The 19,721-nt window shown below is 50.9% G+C and overlaps 7 protein-coding genes across 7 annotated transcripts; 2 read left to right on the top strand and 5 right to left on the bottom strand.

Moving 5' to 3' along the window:
- Positions 1-471: 471 nt before the first annotated feature.
- N7468_005896 (uncharacterized protein) lies at positions 472-1,766 on the top strand (the record flags this gene model as incomplete). Its single annotated transcript, XM_058475192.1, has 7 exons — positions 472-624; positions 676-966; positions 1,025-1,043; positions 1,096-1,213; positions 1,266-1,330; positions 1,398-1,561; positions 1,629-1,766. 7 exons carry the CDS (start codon positions 472-474, stop codon positions 1,764-1,766), a joined length of 948 nt encoding a protein of 315 aa, XP_058330932.1.
- An 864-nt stretch (positions 1,767-2,630) lies between these two features.
- Positions 2,631-3,364, top strand: N7468_005895 (Trans-aconitate 2-methyltransferase; the record flags this gene model as incomplete). Its single annotated transcript, XM_058475191.1, has 2 exons — positions 2,631-2,869; positions 2,929-3,364. The coding sequence occupies 2 exons, from the start codon at positions 2,631-2,633 to the stop codon at positions 3,362-3,364; spliced, it is 675 nt and encodes a 224-aa protein (XP_058330931.1).
- A 1,585-nt stretch (positions 3,365-4,949) lies between these two features.
- Positions 4,950-7,687, bottom strand: N7468_005894 (uncharacterized protein; the record flags this gene model as incomplete). The annotated part of the gene is made up of 4 exons (XM_058475190.1): positions 4,950-5,078; positions 5,140-5,438; positions 5,498-7,369; positions 7,648-7,687. 4 exons carry the CDS (start codon positions 7,685-7,687, stop codon positions 4,950-4,952), a joined length of 2,340 nt encoding a protein of 779 aa, XP_058330930.1.
- An 841-nt stretch (positions 7,688-8,528) lies between these two features.
- N7468_005893 (Yip1 domain protein) lies at positions 8,529-9,666 on the bottom strand (the record flags this gene model as incomplete). Its single annotated transcript, XM_058475189.1, has 5 exons — positions 8,529-8,778; positions 8,847-8,996; positions 9,074-9,222; positions 9,263-9,486; positions 9,579-9,666. The coding sequence occupies 5 exons, from the start codon at positions 9,664-9,666 to the stop codon at positions 8,529-8,531; spliced, it is 861 nt and encodes a 286-aa protein (XP_058330929.1).
- Positions 9,667-9,937: 271 nt separating this feature from the next.
- N7468_005892 (xenobiotic compound monooxygenase, DszA family) lies at positions 9,938-11,584 on the bottom strand (the record flags this gene model as incomplete). The annotated part of the gene is made up of 4 exons (XM_058475188.1): positions 9,938-10,853; positions 10,917-11,164; positions 11,218-11,406; positions 11,465-11,584. 4 exons carry the CDS (start codon positions 11,582-11,584, stop codon positions 9,938-9,940), a joined length of 1,473 nt encoding a protein of 490 aa, XP_058330928.1.
- A 532-nt stretch (positions 11,585-12,116) lies between these two features.
- Positions 12,117-13,818, bottom strand: N7468_005891 (putative MFS transporter Seo1; the record flags this gene model as incomplete). Its single annotated transcript, XM_058475187.1, has 5 exons — positions 12,117-12,243; positions 12,297-13,206; positions 13,274-13,307; positions 13,356-13,606; positions 13,662-13,818. The coding sequence occupies 5 exons, from the start codon at positions 13,816-13,818 to the stop codon at positions 12,117-12,119; spliced, it is 1,479 nt and encodes a 492-aa protein (XP_058330927.1).
- A 562-nt stretch (positions 13,819-14,380) lies between these two features.
- Positions 14,381-16,764, bottom strand: N7468_005890 (pentatricopeptide repeat-containing protein; the record flags this gene model as incomplete). The annotated part of the gene is made up of 2 exons (XM_058475186.1): positions 14,381-16,231; positions 16,300-16,764. 2 exons carry the CDS (start codon positions 16,762-16,764, stop codon positions 14,381-14,383), a joined length of 2,316 nt encoding a protein of 771 aa, XP_058330926.1.
- Positions 16,765-19,721: the final 2,957 nt, after the last annotated feature.

Raw genomic sequence — 19,721 nt, 5'->3', positions numbered from 1 at the left:
TCGAAGAGCCACGGGCTTAGTGGGCCCTTCTCATTCCCGCCGGGGTGGCATGGTGGCCTGTCATGCTCCAGAATGTGCACTTGTGGGGCAGCAGGCTAATAATGTGAAACTTCTTGGCTCCATTTTGGCCCATTTTGTCTTGATTTGAACTTAGTTGTGAGGTTTTTGGTACTTTTGGCGACAGATCCCTTTGACAGCTCGTGGGAAAGCCAGTACCGCTAGGGCTTTGCGCCATTCATCGCACGATGGCCCTAGTCGTGAACCAAGCCCAGGGACTGTTCCTTGAAGGAAAAAGTACTATTTTCGCCACTTGTGTGAAGATTTGGCCTTGTCCTTCGGAAAAGTCGAGAGGTCATTTTCAGTAACTAGGCCTCTTAGTTCTTCCCACGATATTAGGGCCGGTTGATGACCTAAAGGTAAGGGATCCCTAAAACCTTGCATAATTCGGCTCACGCCTCCCCAATCTTCAAAATGGGCGCATACGGAGGCCGTGGTCCTATGGTCAATGGGGTGCTGTGGGCCGAAGCTGTTATCTTTGCCTTCTTTGTATCGCTCAGGCTCTTCACTCGCAAGGTCATCTTGAATTCTGTTGGTGCTGATGACTGGATCTCAATTATTTGTCTGGTGAGTCGAAGACGACTTACAAGAGGCAATGCAATTACTGACTTATTCCAGCTTGTTCACATTCTATATACAATCTTCGTGACAATCGCAACTGGTTATGGCCTTGGTCGACTGTATGAGGACGTTGGCGATGCGGCTACTTATGTTATTGCAGTCAAATACGAAATTTTCAGCCAAGTGGCCGGTCTCATGGCCATTGGTATTGGAAAATGGGCTGTGGGTACGTTCCTTCTTCGCATTGTGCGCAACAAATATCAGATTGCCATGATCTGGGCCTGTCTGGCGATAGTCAGTATAATCACAGTCTTCGCTAGCGTGACGGTGGTGGTACAGTGTGTGCCGGTTCAGAAAAGCTGGGATCACACTGTCCCAGGAACCTGCTGGCTGAGACTTCTCAAAGGTCGGATACACTGTTGGGTGTAAGTTTGTTCCCCCCCCCTTACTATCTTCTGCTTCAGCTGACCTTTCCAGCAATATTTGTCGCCGCTGATTTCTCCTTCGCTATCCTGCCTTGGTTTGTGGTCTGGGATCTCAACATGAAGCAGAAGGAAAAGATCTTAGTTGCATCTGGTCTGAGCTTGGGTATTTTGTAAGTCAGCGACGTTCATGCCATGTCGAATGGGACTGACCATTCGCAACAGTGCTGGAGTATGTGGAATTGTCCGCACTGTAGCACTAACAGGCTTAAGCATGAATGAGTATATCTGTATGTCCTGCTGAGCCCATTCTATCGCCTTGGAAGCACTCTTGCTCTTAAGCTAATGGCTTCTCAGACGATACCGTTCCGATGCTCATCTGGTCGGCAACCGAAAGCACCGCTACAATCATGTGCTCGACAATTCCCGTCCTCCGTCCCCTTTATGTGCGTATCCGATACAACAAGAAGGACGGCAAGAGTGATCCTTCATCCGAAAATAATGCCTACAAAATTCCCCTTGTATAGCTCAGGCCGGAAGTATAGCAAGTTCTCCGTCAGTGGAGTCGATCGATCCACCATCCACCAGTACCCCGAGCGTTACGGGAAGAACGTGATTGCTTGCTCAACCACAAATGCCAGCGATGAGGCAATCATCCGAGATGATACTGGAATTACTGTTACAGAGCATGTCTCGGTTCGACGGGACTCATTCGGTGGAGTTTAAGTGCTACCTCCATGACTTGACAGGAGATTCGGTTGGTAGAACTACTGCTGAAAGGGGGACTGGAAAATCAACAGCCCTATTAAATCATCCAAGCTTATTACCCAATGTTTCATTATTCGCACCTGCCATATATGAAAACTCATGGTTGTGTATCTACACATCTCTAGGATCTACTAATACACTGTTGTATACCCACACTCCGTGCTTTTCCGCCCTTTCGTCGCCGGGGAGGTCGCAGGCGCAACTTGGAGGCATCGTCATTAGTAAATACCTTGTCTCATCTATGGCATCATGCTGTAGCCGCCCAAAAAAAAAAAAACCCTCATACGTATACATACTCACTTCTATGATCTACAGTGCATCAGCTAACAGAACTCGGCATTGCTTAGCCCTCTTTGCCCTCTTTCCGATAATCGGCAGTTTCAACCTAAGGGCGCCTCAGCGTGGTAGTCGGTGATTCAAGGTCGGCAAAAACAAGCATATCGACAATCTCCTATAATCGGCTTCTAGGTAATTCTTCACGTATATTCTAGGACCAAGGTGGCGATTGAAAGACCGCCCGTATACACGAAATCTTTGTTGGAATCCGCCGGGGCCGCAAGCTGACCTCCACCGCCGAAACCCATCACCGGCGTAACAGGAGAACTCCAAAGTCTTCGACTTGACTATTTATTAGAGCGACTTCCGCTTCTCTTGTATATTAGCCACAATCTCCATTGGACTTTGATATGTTCTACACGATCCCACCCGTTCGGAACTTATTACCGCGAGCTTTCCCCGCATTCTCGGCGGGACGCGTCTTCATGTCTACACCAGCCAACCCAGCACACGACTGGAGCTCCGCCCAGTATCTCAAGTTCGAAGATGAGCGCACCCAGCCAGCCCGCGATCTCCTTGCCCGGGTTCCTCTTCAAGCCCCCCCAGAGGATAGTGGACTTGGGCTGCGGCCCTGGCAACTCAACTGCCGTCTTGGAATCGCGATACCCTAAAGCCGAACTTGTGGGCATGGACTCTTCCCCGGACATGATCCGCAAGGCGCAATCAACTCTTCCACATCTTGACTTCACCGTCGAAGACCTGGAATCTTATTCTCCAAATTCCCGGTAGACCTCTTCTACTCGAACGCTGTCTTCCAATGGCTGGGCCGGGAACAGCGAATCAGCGTCATCAAGCGCTTGATGGAGACCCAGCCCTCAGGGGGCGTGTTTGCTTTCCAGGTTCCAGATAATCTGGACCAACCTTCTCATGTCTCGATGAGGGAGACTGCTAAAAACGGACCTTGGGCAGCAAAATTGGAAACCATTGGTCGTGATTCCTTCCAATCACCGCGAGAGATCTATGATGCCCTGAAGCCGATCTCGTCGCGCGTGGATGTCTTCCATACGAGCTATTACCATGCTCTGGAGAACCACGAGGCTATTGTCGAATGGGTCAAGGGAACAGGGTTACGACCCTATTTGGATCCTTTGGATCCTCAAGAGAAGGAAGCTTTCTTGGAGGACTACTTGAGACGCCTTAAGGATGCATATCCCGCTTGTGTAGACGGCCGCGTGCTGCTTCCCTATCCAAGACTTTTCGTTGTTGCTGTCAAAAACTAGCGCTTCTGGACCTTAGGTCAACATAAGGAATGAAATCCATACCAGTCAGCTATCGTGCTATACCAAACTGTTCCGCACAAACACACATATCCATTCGAACTCCTGTAGAATCACCAATGTAACAGATTTTCTATGCCACGTCTTGGCTTCCTCTTTCCGCTTTCGAGCACACTGAGTGCTGTTTTATGCTCTCTGAGTCGATCTGAGCACGCCCCTGAGAGTATTTTAAAAGCTGAATTATCAGCTTTATACACCCGAAATAGAGAAAGTGGGAAGAATCATACATTTGAGGGTCGACGAGGGTCGATGCGACCCTTAAGGGACCCTTAGAGGGTCAGGTGGAGGTTCCCAATCTTGGACCCGCAGGGCGGGTGAGTGCCAGGTCTACTAGTACAACTGGCAGCAACCGAGGCGCTGAACAATGATGATATTAAGAATATTCGGGTTGCGATGAAGGTTCCTTCGCAGAAGCTTATACTACAATTTAGTTCAGCTTCAGCTTCTGATTCTGGTCCTAGTGGTCAGGGCTCTGGTAAAGCAGATGGTCGCTCTGGTCTTGTGGTATTCTACCCGAAAAAAGAAGAGGAAAGAGACCGTCTTCCAGGATATAAATCCCTGATCAGAACGGCTATTTATCAGTCTACGCTTTTCACCAACGCTAATTGAGGACAAGACAAGAGACCGGTCCACATTGTACTGGGTGGCTGTTCCACCTAGTAATAGCTAGCCACCTCTCCATGTTCTGTACCGTCTCATCACACCAGGTATTCATAAAACTATCCTCTCTCCTCCCTTGAGGCTGGTGCTGTTTCGGGATGGGAGAATACTGTTAGAGAGAGCTCAGATGGGGGGATATGTGCACAATGGGCTGGTGATATATTCAAGTGGTCATTTACCAGACCCATTTGTATCAGGCCTGCTTTGGTGCTCATAATTACAGCGATGGATTTATTGGCCGGCGGCCATCGTGCCAGGATAAAGTAACAAACAATTGGGGAGCAGTAAGCCATTTTCAGTGTCCGGGAAGCAAAGTTTTGACAGACATGGATGAGGCTAGAAACATTCAATTGCTTCCCTGCTCTTGTCTTACAACATTAGTCAATGGAAGCTGAAGGAGAGCCTGGAAGGATCAGGGGTGGTTTTCGAAATCAAGGGAAGGGCTTTGCGGTGAGATCGGATCTCGAACGCTGACGAATTTCATCAATACATGAATGAAACCAAAATGGGTCTAGAATGAAAAGCAAATGAAACTAAGATAAGACTAGAAGGAGACTAAAGTGTTTGGTCTCGCCTCAATTGTATCGGTAGGCAAGATCAGTAGACTCTATCAGATTTGCAAGCGCACAAGCGACATACTAGAGTGGAATCTGAGTCTGGGGAAGATCGTCGCAGTAACATTGGATCTCAACATTGGGTACATCTAGTGTCTAAAAATTACGCATGTGAACGAACTTTTTTGGGTAAGAATATTCAATTGTATGCCCTCTTCGGGCTCATATCGCTAATAATCAAACAATAATCAACAATCCACCAGCCACCTTCCCTCACACATCCCCCCCAACCCCCCATCCACCCCTTCCGCTACCTACTTTTCCGCCTTCTCCTCTTCCTCCCCTTCCTCCTCCTCCTCCGAGCCCTCGCCTCCTTCCCGCTCCGACTCCAGCAGGTCGCCGAGAACTTTATATAGTTCTTCGGCGGTCTCCTGCTTGCCAGTCTAAGTAGGTAATTTCAGTTAGCAGATATTAAAACTCAAAGGTAAAACCAAATCAACTTACCCGGAGCAGGCAGGAGACGAGCCGGCCCTCCTCCATACTCCCCAAAAAGAGCTGCTTGCTCTTTGGGGGCTTCCCCTCCGAGTCGCCATACTTCATGCCCTTGAAGACAGGGCTATTGAGCATGACCCTGAGCGCCCCATCGGCGCGCATGATCATGCGACCGACGAGGCGCCCATGGTCATACCGGCAGTTCACCTTGAACGTGCCGATGCCGCGCTCTCGCCATTCCCCGTCAAGGAACTTAAAGAGCTTGGCCTTGCACGAGAAGCTGGTCAACTCCTCTTCCTCGCCGGTGGCCACTATTGGCATGGTTAGCAATCTTTTTCTCGTCACACAGGAACATATTGCTTTTACTTACTTTCTTGCTCGTAGAAACGGTCATCGGTCTTCTCCGCCTTGAAAGTGCTCGCCTTCTCCTGTTCAGAGTCATTGGCACTCTCACTCTCGTCGGCAGCCGGGTTCTCTTTGGGCTGCGAAGTCGGCGTGCCCCCGAGAGGTACAGGGCTGTTCGATGCAAAACTGGTCAAACCGCCTGACTTCGCAGCACCTGAGAATCCGCCGCCCACGCCTGAAAACCCGCTTCCTAGGGACCCGAATCCAGAACTGGCAGCAGGCTTGAAGATAGAAGGGGTCGATGCCCCCAGGGTGCTGAATGGTGATTTCTCAGATCCCGCGAATCCGGCAAGGCTTGACGATGCAAAGGTTGAGGCGCTCGTCTTCTTCTCAGAATCCGCATTGGTAGGCTCGAGCTTCTTTCCCAGTGAGGCAAATGGGGAAGCGCCGGCTGCCTTCCCGAAAGCGCTTGCGGCAAATACCTGGTGGCAACTATCAGTCAGTGTTTCACAAAGTTTTGCTAGGCTGCTCCGACATACCTTGTCAGTCTTAGTTTCAGGTTCCTGTGAATTGTCTCGGTGGCGCTTCTTCTCGGGCTCCGGGGTCTTGGTGGTTGTGTCTGTGAGTTCCGAGGCCTTCGGGCTGTCAGCTTGATATTCTCCTAGGCTCCGTTTCTTGGATGGACCCTTGGTGGATGCTAGTGGAGGTAGAGATGGTTCGAGGTGGGGGGTCTCAGATGTGTTCAGCAGGTCCGGAGGAATTTCCTCGTCCTCTTCATCATCTTCATAGAAAGGCCCATAATAGGTGCGTTTGACAGGTGATCCCAATGATGATTCAGTACGTGGCTCGGCACAAGATGCATGGTCATTATCAGCGGCGGAACCGCAGCCCACCCCGGTAGGAGATTCAAGAGGGGACCCAATAAACCAGGGAGATTGAGCACCGACAAGGGAAGCATCGGGAGATTCCATGTACCAAGAGGATGCATAACTGGTAGTGGGGACCGCGGGTGCAGACTGGGATCTCTGGGTAGGAATGAGAGGAGTATCAGACTCATCTGGCAGCTCTCCCTGGGTAGAAGCTCCACAGGAAGGCGACTGGGGGTGTTCAGAGTCCACCTCTTCCTGGGTGGAAGCTCCACAGGGTGGGGACTGGGGGTATTCAGAGTCCACGTCTGTCTGGGTGGCGGCTTCACAGAGAGACGACTTGTGGTTTTCAGAGTCCGCGTCTGTCTGAGTGGAAGCATCATGGAGGGATGGGTTAGGGAATTCAGCATCGCAATCCGTCTGGGTTGCAGCATCATGGTAGGAAGTGTTGGGGTATTTAGAGTCCTGATCTGCCTGGGTTGCAGCATCACGGTAGGACGTGTTGGGGCGATCAGATTCCTTGGCCCGCTCGGCAGAAGCATCATGGCGGTCCATGAGGGGAGAGAAGTCCACGTCCGTCTCGGGGGAATCATCATGGAAAGACTTGCGACGTTTGCCGTTGCAGATCCAGTAGTTGCGCTTAGGCGCAGAAGTGGCTTGGTCCTTGGGTTCATTCTCACTCACTTTCACGGTCTGGGTATCAGCAGTTGTAACTTGGGTAGCAGTCTTTTCAATGTTGGTATCGTCCGGGGTGTTTTCGCGAGACCGCTTCTTGCTCATTTGAGCTTGGGCAGCAGCCTCCCCAGCGTTAGAGTTATCCGGGGTGTTCTCGCGAGATCGCTTCTTGCGACTTTCGCCCTTGTCAGCAGGAGAGTCATCGTTCTCGCGCGATTCTTCGAAGGAGCGCTTGCGGCCTCCGGAGCTTTCATTGGCAGGTTGAGAGGTGGATTCAATGGTAGTTTCCTGGAGTTGCTGGCGAACGGGACGCTCGCCGCCGTCGTTGTCGGAGGGAGGGGACTGAGCGGCGGTCACTGAAGCAAAGGCAAGATCGTTAGCATAATGAAAAATAAGACCATGAAAGAAAAATAATCTCCGTTGCAAGTGCGGGGCCCGAACAAGTTGTGTCGCATTCGCGAGCAACCTAGGCTTCGATTGCGCAAGCGCTGAGAGCGTGGCAAAGTCAACCATGGCTCGACAAGGCCATCACAGCTTGTATGATGACCTTGGCGCAGAGCGGGCTGCAATGATGGTACTTGCAACTTGTTTGGGGGGGCAGGGTTAAAATGAAGCGCGAAGGGAAGTTACTCACCGTTTGCCGAGACCGGCCGGTCGTTCGAGGTAGAAGCCATGCCGCACCGTTTGTTGGGTTGCGGTGACTTCAGAGGGTATGACGCGAGAGGATATGAGGCTATGGAGAGTGAAGATATGACGCGAGATAGTGTGAGGTTGGGGGGGGAGAGAGAGTGTGTGATCGAGGATGAAAGAGGTCGATGGTGAGATGGAGTGTGAGAAAGAGCGTGTGGAAGCACAGTGCAGTTGGAACTGCGAGCAGAGATTCGATTGTTCTAGGAAGACCTAAAGCACTCGAAAGAACTGAAACGTTGGGGAAAAGAGAAGAGAAGTCCGTGGGGGAGCAGATGGGGGATTATATCCTTCAAAGTTGACGGCGGTTCCTTTCCGGTCGAAGGTCACCGCTTAGCTTCGCCCCGCAGTGAATGCAGTAAATGTAGTGAATGTCAATATTGTGCAAACGGACGTCCGCGCCTGCTCGTTTGATTGGCTCTCGAGCTGTCTATTGAGTTCCAGGAAGAGTAGGAGTAGAAAATTAGCCTCCCCACCCTCAACGTCAAAGTGAATTGTCTTCGATGTTTGCCCGTTTGTTATGGTTAAAAAAGGCTCTCGTGAGGCCATCGCCAGATTCACCACACTCCATTCAAGCAATTGGTATTAACTGGAGAGCTACACGCGCAGGCTTCGATTACATTCTGTTCCACTATCGCCACGCCATGAATTCGAAGTCTAGAGAAACCATATGAATTGAAACGAGTTGCTTCGAGACAAGATAGACAGAACAAAGCTATGGTACACATCTGCGGCACAACTTCTTCCTAGTTTCTTGAAGGGACACCTGGATCCTCGGCCAATCATGAATAAAGAGGCAGTATTTACCAAGGGAGAAAGGAGGGCTTCTTAACTAATAAAACAGAGACACCCGATTGCAATATAGAACACGAACAATGGGTACACTGCAATCCCAACGCGGTTTCGAAGGACTCCTGAGCCTCCCAGGATACTGACTCCGGCGGCCAAGGACCATGCCACAAGAACAAGGTAAACGGGTATTCTTGGGATTGTCGGTAGGCCCAGAGCACTCAAGAGAGCTGCAATGACGAGTGGGAAGAGGGTATATCCGATGATGCAGACGGACTGGAAGAAGGAACTGTAGATCGCACTGGTCAGTATATGCGTGTCTATATCAGCGCAAGAGATCAAATCAAATCCACATACATATTACCACCGAGGAGCTTGATCTGAAGTGTGACCGCTGTCTCGCCGATCCACACGAGGCAGAACACACCAGAGAATACCATTGGTGATTGGTCTCGGTTTGCGATAGATAGAAACAAACTGAGAACCAAGCAGAAGACCAGCGGACCCCTAAGAAGTAATACACAATTAGTACCACACGCACACTGAAGCCAATTCACCAAGACAGAGCCATTGATTGAGCATACCAAAGGTCCCAGTCGCGCAGTCCCTCGCTCATGCCACCCTGCAAAACGACATCGGCATCTGGCCAGCGTCCTACGAGCCCGCGTAGGTTCCGCCCGAATCCTGAGGCCTCGCCTCGCTCTGCAGCATCGTTGATACCGCCGCCGCCACGCTGCAACATGCCCCCCCAGAAGGTACTTGGGCCAGAGCACCAGGCGCATCTTCTCCCATATGGCGACCAAGTCGCGCGACAGCGTTGCCCATACGGTCTCATCGATGGTATTTTGCGTCGCGCGGCGGTCCTCGCCGGGGATCGAGGAAGTTAGGTAGTTGCCATAGCCCGTGTTGCCACCTCGTGAGCCGGAATCAGATGCGATGTTGCCTCGGAGAGGGGCTGTGTCGGAAGTTTCGTGAAGGGGGTCGTCGGCCTCGATGGCTTGAAAGGTGCGAAAGATGTTAGCTCTATACTTATCGATCCAACGTTGGGACATAGCTGCGACGCGGCGGCTGGGACAGGGGACTGCTCACCATCGTCAGCCTCGATCAGATCGTCGTCCAGGAGAGACTCATCGTCGTGCAGGTCGCCCAGCGATTGACCATGGTGTGTGGTCGCCATTATGAGGTTCGTGTCGTCAAGTGTAGGAAGGGCTGTCTCACCGGATGAGCATGGCCTAGAAGTGCACAAAAGACGTTGGTATGGACAAGCTGTCCCGGAAGGGCTAGAGTGGCATCACGTCCCCAGGTACCCGCGTTGGTCACTGCCCCATCTTACCGCCGGGCAGTTTACGTGTCCATCTATACAACCTCATTGGCACTGGTTCTACCTTCTTAGAAAATTACTTCCATTTTTGCAGATTTTGGCATATCGGTCTGTCTTAATTTGATGTTTATTCGGCAATGTATGGCTCCTCTTCCTGGTACACATCATACTTATATCTAGAGGCTGGGTGGTCCGCCCGGAGCTCCTTCTGGCCACGACCATAAACTCTTTCACGAGCAGTCAATGGCTCCTCCGAGGGATCTGGAAGCTCGGGATAGAGGCCTCGTTTGCGCAGCTCAGGAAGCACCAAGTCGATGAGATCTTCGAACGTTCCTGGCGTAGTAACGTAGGCAATGTTGAACCCGTCAATCTCAGCCTCTCGGATCCAGCGCTCCATCTCATCAGCAACAGTCTGGGGGCTACCAATAGCAACGGGGCCAAGACCACCGATCGCTGCCTTCTGCGCAACGATTCGGGGAGTCCACTTCGGAACATCCTTGCTGCTTTTGAGGAAGGAGTCCAGCAGACTGGTGATTCGGCCGGCCTCGTGCGAGTCTTCGGGCTTGATTTCTTGATCCAAGGGAATCTTGGAGATGTCGATGCCTGTCCAGCCACTGAACAGGACCAGACCACCGATCACGGATGCATTCTTCTTCAGATCCTCGTACTTTTCCTGCGCTTCCTCGTCTGTTCGACCGACAATTGGTGTAAATGTTCCAAAGAATTTGATGGACTGTGGATCACGACCGAGCTCGGCGGCTTGCTTTCGAATCGCCTGGACCTTGGGGCGCAAAACTTCGGGGGAGTGCGACGAGACGAAAATTGCCTCAGCATGAGTCGCAGCAAAGGTCGACCCGGCCGCAGAGGTCCCTGCCTGGAAAAGGAATGGGGTGCGTTGTGGCGATGGGTCAACGATGTGTCGTGCGTTGAGTGAGAAGTATTTCCCTTTATGGTTGATTTGGCGGACCTTGTCGGGGTCGACATAGGAGTCTTCGTCGGGCTTGGGGTTCACGGCGTCTGATGCCCACGAGCCTTCCCAAAGCCTGATAAGTTTTAACCCTCACCCCATGCGGACGTGTCATGTCTCTTCTGCATGATCGACCTACTTGTACAGAACACGCAAGTACTCATCAGCCTGGAGGTACCGCTCGTCATGCTCGACTGGAGTCTCAAGGCCAATGGCTTTGAATGCCGCCTTCTTGTAAGATGTGACAATGTTCCAGCCGAACCGGCCATCGGTCAGATGGTCGAGGGTAGAAAACCGCTTAGCCAGCAGGAAGGGCTGCTCGAATGATGTCGACGCTGTAATGGCAAAGGACAGGTTCTTGGTCACGGCAGCCATTGCGGAAATGGGCTTCCGAAGGTTAGCTATGGTGGGTTCTGAAAGACGTAGAATACAAGACTCACGATTGTCGGATCCGTCACGGGCCATTGCGCAGCTCGTCGGATACACTCGTCGACTTTGCCCTGGTAGGTATCATAGCCTCCAGTCGTGTCTGCCAGGAACAAAGCGTTGATTCCGCCGCGCTCCAGGAGCTTTGCTAAGTTGATCCAATAGTCCAGTCGACGCTTAGTGGCTGATCGGTCTTTGGGATCCTAATTCCGATTATCTACATGAGTACGAGGCTCATTTCCGGCTGCTAACATCACGTACCTTCCATTGTCCAGGAGATAAATGCCCCACTGTTGACATGTCGAATGCATTGATTAAGATCTGCTTCTTCCCTTCGCCATTGCCGGCTACATTGAGAGAAGACGTCGTCGCACCACCCATAGTTTACAGAACTAGAGGTGTATTTTTCCAGCTGCCAACTTGACTTGAAGGAGGATTGTATGAGGAGCCGCCGGTTGCCTCTATCAGTCAGAACGTGAAGCTTCCAAGGCCCCGCAGCTCTTATAAGCATATGAGCAATTCGGGTATTTTCTCACGCCATCCTTGAAAAATAGACTCGGAGGTTTCCCGAATTCAACTGCCCAAAAACCCCATCGACCCGCGGATGGTTTTGCGGACGATAAGCGGAGATTTCGCCATCATCCCCACAGCACACGCGACCGCGCATGTTCTGTGTGCCGATTTATGACTTGGCTTCTTACTAGCAGGGTGTCTCGTAAGGTAAGGACGCCATCTAAATCGCTTCTTGAGACCACTCTATTCGTATTGAATCATTTATGGAGATATGGTATGATAACAAGTGAAGAACCATAGTGATGAGGTCTTTCAAATAGAATGTATGGAAAGTCTCTCAATCAAATAAGAACTCTGTCCAGTAGATAACTTCAAGCTCGAGCTCGATCCTCCAGGGGAACTAAGCTTCCGCTACGTCAAGCCCTTTGGTATGCACAACACCCTCCTGCAGTCCGGCCTCCGAATCCGGATGATCTATCTCCAAGCTGTCCGATCCGGAGATGCTATCAACTCTCGCAATGCTATTTCTGCAATCTTATCAGCGACTCAATTCAGTATGAACTCAAGCATGACCACTCACTCTTCCCTCGAAATGAAATGCTGTACAATATGCGCAAGGACAATCAAACAAATCGCATTCGCCATCACGAAGGAGTACCCTTTAGTAAAGCGCGGCGCCTCCACTGTCTTGAATACAAGCAGCGGGGTCCAGACAGTTGTTGATTGAGAGATGAGATTAATCACAACAAGCGTGAAAGAACGCTCCACAGGCGAGCCTCGGAGTTGGGTATTCACCCAGCCGTACAGAACACTCGACATGGCCACAGCAGAATAAGTCGTGCTAAACGCAAACCAGAGGGCGGACTCGGGGACGTTCCAGATTACCAGGATAATGCACCCAATGATGTTCCAAGTATGAGAAGCCGTGATTGCCCATGCAGGTCCCAGGAAGAGGTCCGATGCGAAACAAATGAGGAGAACATAGAATATCCCGAGGCCCGGGGAGAGGGCGGCGAGTTCATTCAGTCGGCCCGTCGAGAACCTATCCAAGCTCTTCAGCCATAACTGGTAGCCTCCGGCTGTAGTGTTGATAGAGGCGTTCCAGAAGAAGATGTCCAACCACAGTAGGGCCCAGAACTTCCACTTGCGGCCGACGTTGAGCACAACACGCCAGCTTAAAGCCTCTTCTTTGAACGCGTGATTGGAGCGTCGTAGTCTCTCTTTCGCGAGGGCAATGTCCTTGGCTTTTATAATGAGCTTGTTCGGCTTATCTGGGGTTCCAGGGAGGATGAAGAACCCAGCAATAGCGACCGGGAGCGTGATGATGGCACAGACAATGTACATCCATCGCCACCCGGCCAGGCCATTGACACCGTCGAGTCGGTCGGTTGTTCCGGCTTGAATGAGACTGGCAGTCATCGTACCCAAGGTGAGTCCGACGTAGAAGATGCCGCCTCGCCGGCCTATCTCATCGCCCCTATACCAAGCGCCTAATATCTGTAAGCATCACTTTTTCTGGCCGGGGGGGGGGGGGTGAGACACGTATAAGGCACCTACCGAATATGTGATGCATCCCCGGAAAATAAGCAGCCTGGTCGAGTCAGTTATCTGGCTTGCATCCATCAACAGAAGGACCTACCTCAAACCAACCCACTAAGAATCGATAGGCAGCTATCTCAGCATAGGAGGTTGCTCGGTATTGCAGAAGGGTAAATATTCCCCATGCAAGATCCAAGAAGGGGATAATCCAGTTGATGCGGAACTTGCTGAAGAGGTATATGAAGGGTATTTGGCCGACCACTGCGCCAACAGTGTATAGCGTCTGCAGATGAACGAGGTCATTTCCCTTGAGGTTCAAGTCTGCTTCAAGACCCGAGACATGTGCACTATCTGGGCGGAGGTCAGAATAGCTGCCAGTCATCATTGGGCAGCGCAGAATACTGACTGAGATTCGCTTGGTCGAGGTACTTCGTCCAGTAAGAGATAAACGCATACGGAACAATCAACGAGTCCAGCTTGAGAAGAAGGCGTCGCTCTTCCTTGGTATCTTCGTCGGAGAACCATTGCAGATAGTACCATTTCCGTCGCTGCTGGATACCCATGGTTGTTGGTCCGGGCTACTAGCAACCTAGGAAGAAACAAGAATCACCTCAAGCAGGGCGACATAACTTAAACGGACTTATGAGTCTTCTCGGCCATTATTTGAAACAGTCCGTCTAGATTTTGATGGGGACGGCTAACATCGCGCAAGATGCTATCGCAAGATGCTATCGCACGCTGCAATTGCGTGACCGGCATCGTGCAGATTTGGCCGGTCGGAGTGAAAGAACGCCAAAGGGTAAGCCGCAAGCCTGCACTGACTTTATTGAATTCCATTCCCTCGCTGTCAGAGGCTGAGCGGATGCTGAGCAAGACAAATGTCAAAAAGTGGAGCGAAGACGTGCTGGCTTAAGGTCAGCCCCTATTCGCAAGACGGGAGAAGAAAAAGATGCGCAAACAAGAACTCCAATAGAATGCTCTATGTACTCTTCTATCGAAGTAGAGAATGTGCTATGCTCTTTTTTGTACATATAGAAATCGAAACGCCGGGCCAGATGGGTAATATACAGATATTATACAAAGAGATCATCAACCTTGGCATCGCCAAGTTTCGTCGGTCGAGCCTTACGCCTCAGACTTGGCCGCAGACTTTGAGGTTGCCTCCGAGGCGTTTGGTTCTTCTGGTTTGGCTGGCTGGCTCTCGTCAGAAATTTCAGCCTGCTTGCTCTCCTTGGGCCTCTCCTCTAGCTTCTCCTGTGTCTCGGTCTTTTTCACGTCGCGAGTATCCTCACTCGTCACGGTGCTTGCTTTGTTCTCGAACCGCTCTCGTTGCTCCTTGGTAGGATAAATCTTCCGTCTCGAAGTATGGCGGAGTTCCTTATCAGAATAGCGGCCTAGCAGGGCGGAGTCTGACTCAAGCATCTCACGCTCCTTCTTGGAAACAAAGATCGCATTTTCGACCTTTAGAACATCGCCAACCAGAAGGCGAACACGGGCCATATTCTTCACAACCTTGTCACCGGCAACCCATTCAGGTGCCTCTCGGTCAGACCAACGACTTATAGGCTTGGGCTTTCCGTTGGTGAAAGCATCGTCAAGACGTCGGACGTGAGGACGCAGAGTGTCGAGGGCGCGAAGTTGTAAATGAGTAACTAGCTTTTTGCCAAGTGTCTGCATGTTTGAATGCAATTTATCCTTATTGAAAGTAACGCCTAGACCCTTGGTGTGGATAAGGAGACCTGGCTGCTGGGAAAGATCGTTAATAAAGCCAATATAAGCCTCAATGGCCCGCTGGTCTGGAAGCACCATGGTGTCTCCCAACAACTGCATTATCTCGTTGGCATGCATGAATGCCGACCAATTCTTCTTGTCACGGACGCAACAGGACAATGCAATGCGGAATGCAGACCCACTCTCGTCCTTGAGAATTTCCCTGTGATCCTTGAGGACCTGGACAGACTTCTTGCTCGATCGAGAAAGTCGAAGGAGACGCAGGTATTGGATGATAGCAAACTTGTTTGGAGTCACAAGGGGCTCTGGGCCCGACGTCAATGTTTCCCAATAGCCAACTCCGGCTCCCATTCCTTGGGTAAGTGAATGACATGCATGCAGTATCATAGAGAGATCTTTGCTGTCAGGGCGAAGAAGCTCCAGGCCCTCGTACTTGGTGATGGGGTCGAATAAAGAGTCGAAATTCTCCTCTTCTTCTTCTTCTTCTCCCTCTTCCCCTTCCTCCGCCACTTTCTCTGTGTAGTGGGTTTCCTGTCGAGGGTGTCCATCTCTGCCCAGTTGTAGAGCCTGGTTTTGCTCATCAACAAAAGGGACGTCCTCTTCGTTGGCCGCTCCGGCCGCCTTTTGCGCGTCAATGGCTCGCTTCATTTGACCCTTCATCCAAGGCGAGACCTTGGTACGCTCTGCAGGCTGAGGGGCTTTTATGGGGAGCCCCATGGTCTGGTTGTAAAGAGCAAGCACATCATAGTAGTCATGATCCGCAGCACCCTCCAAAAACACCGAGGCAAAGGCTTGCACAAGTCTGTTGTCGACTTTCAGCTCATCATGGGTCCACCGATGGAGCACATCCGACCAGATACGTTTGGCTTCCTTGACCATTTGATTCTTCCGAGCGGTAATTTCCTCGATGTTTGTCATGGTCTGAATATCACGTTGAGCAAATTCACGGAGCGCGAGAACAATAGTCGAGTAAGTAGAAGCATCAGGTGAGAGCGGTCCCTCCTCAGGAAGGTCACCAGCAATCCGCCACAAATCCTCCAGCGTACCATGGGATTGGCAAACGGACAGCAAAGCATTCATATGGTAAAGATTCGGCGCAACCTCCGAGTTCGGTGCAGAGAGCGACTTGACCAACCCCTCCGCGATCTGCATCAAATTTATGCCCTGAACTGGAGGCGAAATCTTCATTCCGGAGAGGATGATCGTGATGGTCTGGGCATTCGGTTTTCCGCCGCGTTTCTTCATCTATCAACCCGGATAACCCATTAGCAACTCTCAATCAGACCAACGTCAAGGCATGGAAGTGTACGCACGTCATTAAAAAACCGCAAAGCAGGCTTCATATGCCCCAGCTTGGCGCAGAACTCAATGATCCGATTCCACGAAACAACACACCGCATCTGCCTCCTCTGCGCCTCACGCACCATCTCCGCCGCCCTTTCAACTTTTCCGTTCTCCAGCAACCGTCCCGTATGGCGCTCCAAAGAAGCGGGATCCTCCAACCACTCCAGGTCGCGGAGGATGATCTTGCGATCGGGGTAGTCTCCTTCACGAACCGTCCGCGACGCAACCCGCATCAACAGCTCCCTCTCTGTCTTATCACCAAAGACCCGGACCCGGCCCAGTTCACCGCGACCATCTTTCACGTTCGCATGGTGCAAGCTCTTCATGGAAGCGCGATATTCGTGCCGTCCGACCTTGGTGTCGTTGTGTCCGGTCTTCTGGTTAATTCTTTCTCCCTCCTCGGGGACTTCGTAATCCTCGCTGTTCTGCGACATGAAGGAGCGCCGGCCTGCCAGGAAGTGTGATTGAGACCATGGCGTGCTTCCGCGCGTGATTTGGTGGCGAGCGAGTCTGCTGCGGACAGCTCTGCTCCATGCTAGCCCCGTGGGCGCCATCACCGGTCTATGCGACCGAGATAATCCCCTAGTTGTACGAGGTTTGCTTGTCTCGGTTTCGAGGCACCTCGTGTCCCGGAATGAAAAATGGGATATGGAGTCGAAATGACTGATTGGTCTTTTTTCTCGATCACTGCGGAGCTGGCAACAATTTCTCGGAGGCGATTCGGACTAGTCCCGATTAGGTTAAATATTTTTACCTGAGGATTAAGGCGAGGATCTTTGGGCGCCGTCAGGAGTGACCTTTCATTAGGATTGACCTCTAGCAAATTACAGCGCTTCCTTCACTCTTCATTCTCTCGGTTCTCAGGTCTGCTCCTGCATTTTTTATTTGTACATGGTAGGTCGACAGGAAGTATACAATTACGAATCTCTGCCCAGCCCTAGGCGCTCTGCTGTATCGAGTTTTGCTCTTCCCTAGATAATACCAACGCTAGTATTATCTGCTCCGTACATACCAAGGGCTCTATTACAAACCATGCCTTGGGATTGTATCGTCTTAGAGTCACTAAAGACTGTACTTTAATCATAGATGACCCTCGTCAGACTATTCAGTCTGGACACGGATCATGCGACGAACAGGTGCGAACCTAGAAATGAAGTCACTCGGGCTGGGGAAAGTGAAATGCATGCAACGCAGAGCAATCCCCCATAAGAGACGGTGGAAAGATCAGATCCTACCTGGTGCAAGAGCACGGGCCAAAAATCCAAGTCAAGGCTCGATTACACGACCACGAAAGGCCTTTATAACGCGCCTATAAAAAATGAAAATCACTAATGTCGACAGAGGGCAGATTTCGACAAATATAGCTTAGCGGTCAGGCTTTACGAAGCAATTGGCCGACGAATGTCAAGTGGCATACCCCGCGACAAGCTTTCTAGCTCCTAGTACCTTTTGCTACTGGATGAGAGCAGAGCGGCTCAGGTATAGTCGCAGGAAGGTACTCATTTACCCTATAGGAAATGCTCCGCTTAGTATCCAGCATCAAAACCTTGAGCCCAAGCTACTATCTTTGTACTAGTAAGTACATCAGACACCATCAACCAATACCCAACAATAGAACAACAAAACTTGAAGCACAATTCCTTCCATACCACCCACAGCCCGCTTCTTCTTGCATAACCCTCGCAGGCTCCCTGCAGACGCTCCCCGGACCCTCCAGCAGAGATAACGTGCATGTGGCTAAGGCCGGCCAATCGGGCCCGCTAGCCCTAATCGAGGCCGGGCTCCCATGCAGGGATCCGGGGCTCCGCCACGCCTGTATGTAGGTTCTTGTACGCTGCGCCTAGCCCTATCCGGAGGCTAGTATGATGATGTATCACAGCGGCTGCCATAAGCAGGAAATGGTGGCTTGGGATGGGTCGGTCAGTGGGTCGGGGAAATCGTTCCCATGGCGTTCATCTATCTGGCTGCTAGATACTGCATTATGGGGGTTACCTCTTTTCGGACTTTTAATTTTCAAGATCATACTAGTATTTCCTTTTTAAAGACCTTGGATTGGGACTCCCCTGATTGGTCTGTTACGAGGGTTCAGAAGTTCTTTTGGTTGGGTCTATGTTTCCAGATTGAGGTTCTGCCGAGGTTCGCTGAAGGACGTTAATTTTATTATGGAGGTGAAGAATACCCAGAGTATGGAGAATACAGCATCTGCCAGTGTCACACAAAAAGGATAAAATAAATGACTGCAAGTGCATATGCAGAACATGAGTAGTGGAAGTTACACGCTAGTTCCAGATCGTAACAGCCATCCGCACAGCCCTGTACGATTAGCCTAAGCCGCTAGTATAAGCCAAGGAGCCAGTGGAGAACGGCGCTAAAGCTACCCGAAGGGAAAAAAAAAAGGAAAATCTTTTACTGTTTAGTGATTAGCCTACCGGGCGGCAAGCTGAGGACTTTATGACAACCTTAAATCAAAAAATACGGACGATCTGGCCGGGGTGGCTGAGTCGACTGGTGTGGGGGCTAGCTTGAAGTTTTAGTGCCCGTCTCTTCTGGATATGACATCCGAATGGACCTTGTGCGTGTAACCTGCAGGGTCTTGAAATCCCTGTCAAGCTTAGTACATATATGATTAAATGAGACCTAGTCTGTGATTGGCTGCAGCTCTAATGATTCCCTTCGCAGCTGTCGTCCACCTTGAGACCTACTTTGACTGGCTTTCAACGTCGCTAGATCTCGGAATTTACGAAATATTGATTAATAATTCACAGGTAGCATTTGTAGATAAGCTGCCCAATGGCAGAAAATGTACGTTCAAGTGGAGAGAAGGGCAGGACGACTCTGAAATAGAGATAAGTCTGCGACATAGCCAAAATTCGTAGAGACACGAAACGGAATACAGCCCCTCCCCAGAGAAGAAAAAGAAAACAACCATTTTGGGTGAATTGCCCGAACAAAGAAACAAGCCCAGCCAGAAAAAAGATATCGATGCAAGGGGAAAGAAGAAACCAGCGGTCCACTCATCAAGGCCGTGACCTCGGCATGAGAAGGATCCAAAAAAACACCCCCGTATGCGGGTCTCATTTCCGAGAGTCCAGCCGGTACGAGGTATTCGGTCAAGTCTTTTCTTCTGGGAAAACTGGGTGCGCTCTAGTACAAGGAAGAACAATCGCAAGAACAAAGTTGGGGGAAGCCACTCTTTGGTTGAAGCCGCAGTCAATGGTATCATCAAGGGGGGGGAAGACGTGGAAGAGGGAATGGGGCACTGGATCCGAGATGACATGAGTCGCCAGACAAAGGGATATCGTGATTAGGAAAACAAGGATAACAGACATGCAAAAAAAAGAGGACCAAAATATAATAAGAAATAAGTCCGTTCCACAGCGTGGGTCGAGTC

This window comes from Penicillium chermesinum (genome assembly GCF_028974085.1).
Source record: "Penicillium chermesinum strain IBT 19713 chromosome Unknown utg000004l:1.0-3345178.0:1.0-3348027.0, whole genome shotgun sequence".
NCBI lineage: Eukaryota > Fungi > Ascomycota > Eurotiomycetes > Eurotiales > Aspergillaceae > Penicillium > Penicillium chermesinum.
This window is presented reverse-complemented; position numbering and strand designations above follow the sequence as displayed.